At 44.2% G+C, this 7,500-nt stretch overlaps 1 protein-coding gene across 1 annotated transcript in view; it reads right to left on the bottom strand.

The window, feature by feature from the left end:
* Positions 1-7,500, bottom strand: part of LOC134070498 (uncharacterized) — a 36,611-nt gene that overhangs the window by 28,249 nt on the left and 862 nt on the right. Inside the window, exon 3 of the mRNA XM_062526884.1 lies at positions 6,988-7,088. Within this exon, the coding sequence (XP_062382868.1) occupies positions 6,988-7,088 (101 nt within the window). The remainder of the gene's footprint in view (positions 1-6,987; positions 7,089-7,500) is intronic.

The following is a 7,500-nucleotide window of genomic DNA, read 5'->3' as shown; positions in this document are numbered from 1 at the left end:
ACATTCACTAAGGGACTCCCTACACACACACACACACACACACACACACACACACACACACACACACACACACACACACACACACACACACACACACACACACACACACCTGCACACACACACACACACACACACACACACACACACACACACACACACACACACACACACACACACACACTTGCAACTACCCACATTCACTAAGGGACTCCCTACACACACACACACACACACACACACACACACACACACACACACACACACACATTTGCAACTACCCACATTCACTAAGGGACTCCCTACACACACACACACACACACACACACACACACCTGCGTTTGCAACTACCCACATTCACTAAGGGACTCCCTACACACCAATCACAATGTTGATGATGTTAGTCTACCGCAATTTCCCAACTATTAGCTTAAAGATTGACTTTGTAAAATGTCTTCATTAATGAGGTTAACACACAGGGGCAGTTAATATGGTATCAATATGGTTTTGTTTCTTTTAACTTGCACAAAACACACACACACACACACACACACACACACACACACACACACACACACACACACACACACACACACACACACACACACACACACTACAACATTTCTTCATTAATGAGGTTAATACACAGGGGCAGTTAATATGGTATCAATATGTTTTTGTTTTGTTTTGTTTCTTTTCACTTGCACAAAACGCTGTCCTGCGGATAATACACAATGTGGCTAATACACAGGACATTACTGTAGGCCTAAAAACACCAGCTGCTGATTTGGTAACCAGCTTCTGTTTCTTTGATGTGCTCTCCATGTGTGTTGTGTGCTACGTGTGTGTTGTGTGCTACATGTGTGTTGTGCGCTACATGTGTGTTGTGCGTGTTGTGTGCTACATGTGTGTTGTGTGCTACGTGTGTGTTGTGTGCTACGTGTGTGTTGTGTGCTACGTGTGTGTTGTGTGCTACATGTGTGTTGTGTGCTACGTGTGTGTTGTGTGCTACGTGTGTGTTGTGTGTTGTGTGTGTTGTGTGTTGTGTGCTACATGTGTGTTGTGTGCTACATGTGTGTTGTGTGCTACATGTGTGTTGTGTGCTACATGTGTGTTGTGTGCTACATGTGTGTTGTGCGCTACATGTGTGTTGTGTGCTACGTATGTGTTGTGTCCTACATGTGTGTTGTGTCCTACATGTGTGTTGTGTCCTACAGTACATGTGTGTTGTGTGCTACATGTGTGTTGTGTGTGTTGTGTGCTACATGTGTGTTGTGTGTGTTGTGTGCTACATGTGTGTTGTGTGCTACGTGTGTGTTGTGTGCTACGTGTGTGTTGTGTGCTACATGTGTGTTGTGTGCTACATGTGTGTTGTGTGTTGTGTGCTACGTGTGTGTTGTGTGCTACATGTGTGTTGTGTGCTACGTATGTGTTGTGTCCTACAGTACATGTGTGTTGTGTGCTACATGTGTGTTGTGTCCTACATGTGTGTTGTGTCCTACATGTGTGTTGTGTCCTACAGTACATGTGTGTTGTGTGCTACATGTGTGTTGTGTGTGTTGTGTGCTACATGTGTGTTGTGTGTGTTTTGTGCTACATGTGTGTTGTGTGCTACATGTGTGTTGTGTGCTACATGTGTGTTGTGTGTGTTGTGTGCTACATGTGTGTTGTGTGTGTTGTGTGCTACATGTGTGTTGTGTGCTACATGTGTGTTGTGTGCTACATGTGTGTTGTGTGCTACGTATGTGTTGTGTCCTACAGTACATGTGTGTTGTGTGCTACGTGTGTGTTGTGTGCTACATGTGTGTTGTGTCCTACATGTGTGTTGTGTCCTACATGTGTGTTGTGTCCTACAGTACATGTGTGTTGTGTGCTACATGTGTGTTGTGTGTGTTGTGTGCTACATGTGTGTTGTGTGTGTTGTGTGCTACATGTGTGTTGTGTGCTACATGTGTGTTGTGTGCTACATGTGTGTTGTGTGTGTTGTGTGCTACATGTGTGTTGTGTGCTACATGTGTGTTGTGTGCTACATGTGTGTTGTGTGCTACATGTGTGTTGTGTCCTACATGTGTGTTGTGTCCTACGTGTGTGTGTTGTGTGCTACATGTGTGTTGTGTGCTACATGTGTGTTGGGTGCTACATGTGTGTTGTGTCCTACATGTGTGTTGTGTCCTACATGTGTGTTGTGTCCTACAGTACATGTGTGTTGTGTGCTACATGTGTGTTGTGTGTGTTGTGTGCTACATGTGTGTTGTGTGTGTTGTGTGCTACATGTGTGTTGTGTGCTACATGTGTGTTGTGTGCTACATGTGTGTTGTGTGTGTTGTGTGCTACATGTGTGTTGTGTGCTACATGTGTGTTGTGTGTGTTGTGTGCTACATGTGTGTTGTGTGTGTTGTGTGCTACATGTGTGTTGTGTGCTACATGTGTGTTGTGTGCTACATGTGTGCATGGGCGTAGGCAGAAATCATAAAATGGGTGGGCCTAGAAAAATTTAGGTGGGCCTGAACCCAAAATATGAATATTCAAATTTGACAAATTATTTTAGAAATGGATTCCAAGTTAAATGATGAACATATGCGTCATTAGGCTATAACATCGCAAGCAACGTTACCACTTCTCACAGCACTGGCAAAGTGTTTTCAATAGCTGAGGGACAGTCGTTGTCATTATAGCCTATAACGATTATCGTTTATGGGCCTATTCCGTGCTACCGCTTTTAACTCACAACTGAGAAATAGGCGATTGTTATTAATCAGCTATAAGATGCTGCAACCTATCCGAAACGTCTACCAAGCCTTCTCTGGGTCTGTACTAGGCTATATCTTGGGTAGGCTATTAGTTTACAAGCGCTTTTGCACAACTCTTTTGTGGGGACAGGTGCGTTGGAATAGGTTTTAACCAGTTATAGCCTAGCCTACTTAAAAGAGAGAAGGGAGAATCCCGCACACTGTCCATTACGCATGCAAACCTTTATTCACAGTATTCAAGACGTTTCCGTCATAGACCTTCCTCAGGTGAATTTATGACCGAAACGTCGTGAATACTGTGAATACAAGTTTGCATGCGTAATGGACAGTGTACGGGATTCTCTCTTTTAAGTATATCTTGGGTATTGCCATCAATGTTCAAATAAAATGTTTTCCTTTTTCATTTAATTCGCTTATGCGGCCAGTTCCCAAACGTTTGCTGATACTGATTTAGACATATGCAACTGCATGTTTGTGGACATCGTGCCATTTACCTGTGAGATTATTATGTCAGTCAGCTGCACTCTCTCACGTCCTTTACAGCATTGATTCCCGGGGTCGGAGATTTTATTTGAGTGGACCATATAGTGACAATATAGGCAATACCTACTTTCTAAATATGATCTTGTCGGAGAGATCAGCCGCAGTTGTAACGAAGGGACATTGAGACCTGCTGCGTCTACTTCGATTAGCAGGTTAATGAACTGCGCTCATAGGACCACAGATATTCGTTTGTTTAGCTTCAAATAGCTAGGCTTCGTCCGTCTACTTTTAAATAATATGACGCTGAAGCCCTGGCAGATGCGTGTTTGGTCCTAGCAGCCAGTGGCGCCTGCTCAGCTACGAGTACCGAAAGAATCTCCCTGTGTATATATTCACTCCATGTTGGCCTACCATAACTTCCCAGCTATTTATCTCTTTCTGTAAAATAACTACATGCATTTGTTCAACTTTATGAGTCAGAATAACGTAGCCTACTAGCTGGGCTGTTCGGAACGCACACATTTTGTTTGCGCACGAGAGAGAATGGCAGCGTTTAGTGCATCTGACGAAGAGCGAAAATATATAGCCTATCTTTATTATAATCGTGGGTAGGTGTTGGGCGCCAGGTAGTGGTAACTACCACATCAGAATATTGCCACAATGTTCCTCTTGTTCATTCACGTGAAAATGCCACACCAGTCAGCGATATAGTTTTGAGTTAATAAAACGAAAGTTTTTGCGTTTGTTACGCACAGAGTTGGGTGGGCCTGACTGACAGGTGGGCGGGCCCAGGCCCATCCGGGCCCACCCGTGGCTACGCCTATGCATGTGTGTTGTGTGCTACATGTGTGTTGTGTCCTACATGTGTGTTGTGTCCTACGTGTGTGTGTTGTGTGCTACATGTGTGTTGTGTGCTACATGTGTGTTGGGTGCTACATGTGTGTTGTGTGCTACATGTGTGTTGGGTGCTACATGTGTGTTGTGTGCTACATGCGTGTTGTGTGCTACATGTGTGTTGTGCGTGTTGTGCGCTACATGTGTGTTGTGCGCTACGTGTGTGTTGTGCGCTACGTGTGTGTTGTGTGCTACATGTGTGTTGCGCGCTACGTGTGTGTTGTGTGCTACATGTGTGTTGTGCGCTACGTGTGTGTTGTGTGCTACATGTGTGTTGTGTGCTACGTGTGTGTTGTGTGCTACGTGTGTGTTGTGTGTTGTGTGTGTTGTGTGTTGTGTCCTACATGTGTGTTGTGTGCTACGTGTGTGTTGTGTGCTACATGTGTGTTGTGTGTTGTGTGTGTTGTGTGCTACATGTGTGTTGTGTGCTGCGTGTGTTGTGTGCTACGTGTGTGTTGTGCGCTACATGTGTGTTGTGTGCTACATGTGTGTTGTGTGCTACGTGTGTGTTGTGTGTTGTGTGTGTTGTGTGTTGTGTCCTACATGTGTGTTGTGTGCTACGTGTGTGTTGTGTGTTGTGTGTGTTGTGTGTTGTGTGTGTTGTGTGTTGTGTCCTACATGTGTGTTGTGTGCTACGTGTGTGTTGTGTGCTACGTGTGTGTTGTGTGTTACGTGTGTGTTGTGTGTTACGTGTGTGTTGTGTGCTACGTGTGTGTTGTGTGCTACGTGTGTGTTGTGTGCTACGTGTGTGTTGTGTCCTACATGTGTGTTGTGTGCTACATGTGTGTTGTGTGCTACATGTGTGTTGTGTGTATTGTGTGCTACATGTGTGTTGTGTGTATTGTGTGCTACATGTGTGTTGTGTGCTACATGTGTGTTGTGTGCTACATGTGTGTTGTGTGTATTGTGTGCTACATGAGTGTTGTGTGCTACATGTGTGTTGTGTGCTACATGTGTGTTGTGTGCTACATGTGTGTTGTGTGCTACATGTGTGCTACATGAGTGTTGTGTGCTACGTGTGTGTTGTGTGCTACGTGTGTGTTGTGTGTTACGTGTGTGTTGTGTGTTACGTGTGTGTTGTGTGCTACGTGTGTGTTGTGTGCTACGTGTGTGTTGTGTGCTACGTGTGTGTTGTGTCCTACATGTGTGTTGTGTGCTACATGTGTGTTGTGTGCTACATGTGTGTTGTGTGTATTGTGTGCTACATGTGTGTTGTGTGTATTGTGTGCTACATGTGTGTTGTGTGCTACATGTGTGTTGTGTGCTACATGTGTGTTGTGTGTATTGTGTGCTACATGAGTGTTGTGTGCTACATGTGTGTTGTGTGCTACATGTGTGTTGTGTGCTACATGTGTGTTGTGTGCTACATGTGTGCTACATGAGTGTTGTGTGCTACATGTGTGTTGTGTGTATTGTGTGCTACATGTGTGTTGTGTGTATTGTGTGCTACATGTGTGTTGTGTGCTACATGTGTGTTGTGTGTATTGTGTGCTACATGAGTGTTGTGTGCTACATGTGTGTTGTGTGCTACATGTGTGTTGTGTGTATTGTGTGCTACATGAGTGTTGTGTGCTACATGAGTGTTGTGTGCTACATGTGTGTTGTGTGCTACATGTGTGTTGTGTGTATTGTGTGCTACATGAGTGTTGTGTGCTACATGTGTGTTGTGTGCTACATGTGTGCTACATGAGTGTTGTGTGCTACATGTGTGTTGTGTGTATTGTGTGCTACATGAGTGTTGTGTGCTACATGTGTGTTGTGTGTATTTTGTGCTACATGTGTGTTGTGTGCTACGTGTGTGTTGTGTGCTACATGTGTGTTGTGTGCTACATGTGTGTTGTGCGCTACATGTGTGTTGTGTGCTACGTGTGTGTTGTGTGCTACATGTGTGTTGTGTGCTACGTGTGTGTTGTGTCCTACATGTGTGTTGTGTGCTACATGTGTGCTACATGAGTGTTGTGTGCTACATGTGTGTTGTGTGTATTGTGTGCTACATGTGTGTTGTGTGTATTGTGTGCTACATGTGTGTTGTGTGCTACATGTGTGTTGTGTGCTACGTGTGTGTTGTGTCCTACATGTGTGTTGTGTGCTACATGTGTGTTGTGTGCTACATGTGTGTTGTGTGTATTGTGTGCTACATGTGTGTTGTGTGTATTGTGTGCTACATGTGTGTTGTGTGCTACATGTGTGTTGTGTGCTACATGTGTGTTGTGTGTATTGTGTGCTACATGAGTGTTGTGTGCTACATGTGTGTTGTGTGCTACATGTGTGTTGTGTGCTACATGTGTGTTGTGTGCTACATGTGTGCTACATGAGTGTTGTGTGCTACATGTGTGTTGTGTGTATTGTGTGCTACATGTGTGTTGTGTGTATTGTGTGCTACGTGTGTGTTGTGTGCTACATGTGTGTTGTGTGCTACATGTGTGTTGTGTGTATTGTGTGCTACATGAGTGTTGTGTGCTACATGTGTGTTGTGTGCTACATGTGTGTTGTGTGCTACATGTGTGCTACATGAGTGTTGTGTGCTACATGTGTGTTGTGTGTATTGTGTGCTACATGAGTGTTGTGTGCTACATGTGTGTTGTGTGTATTTTGTGCTACATGTGTGTTGTGTGCTACGTGTGTGTTGTGTGCTACATGTGTGTTGTGTGCTACATGTGTGTTGTGCGCTACATGTGTGTTGTGTGCTACGTGTGTGTTGTGTGCTACATGTGTGTTGTGTGCTACGTGTGTGTTGTGTCCTACATGTGTGTTGTGTGCTACATGTGTGTTGTGTCCTGCATGTGTGTTGTGTGCCGCATGTGTGTAGTGTGCTACGTGTGTGTTGTGTGCTCGTCAGAGAACCGTCTTAAGCGCGCTCACGTTTTCTTGCTGGGCGCCGGGGTATGCAGTCAGGCTATTGGAGGACCCATCAGCTGATGAGTGAAGACTGGGGGTATTCCTGGTGCCGCTCTTGCAACAGCCTCCACAGCCCACACACGCCACGTGACAAAGGAGAGGAACGACAGGATTTTATAACACACATTTTTGGCATTAATTGCATATAATGTTTTATACTATGTCATTTTCATGGCCAACAACAGGATGAGTATTTTCAGTAGCCTACCAAAATAATGGCACATCATTCAAACAGATATATTAACAATATTAATTGACACAAATCACAATTTACTTTACTTAATAGGCTACACTTTACTTTATACAATATCATTTTCATGACCTCAGGGGAGGAAGAAACACAAGATGATGATGATGATGGTCTCATCAAGCACGTGCAATGCTAAAGTTTTCATGACAATTAGGTCCACCACTAAAATTGTGTAATATTTTCACTTTTCCAATAACATCTTAACATGCCAATGATCTTTGACAATC

The sequence above is a fragment of the Sardina pilchardus genome, chromosome 22 (assembly GCF_963854185.1).
Source record: "Sardina pilchardus chromosome 22, fSarPil1.1, whole genome shotgun sequence".
Classification (NCBI taxonomy): domain Eukaryota; kingdom Metazoa; phylum Chordata; class Actinopteri; order Clupeiformes; family Clupeidae; genus Sardina; species Sardina pilchardus.
The sequence above is the reverse complement of the archived record's forward strand: the minus strand, read 5'-3'. Positions and strand labels throughout refer to the sequence as shown.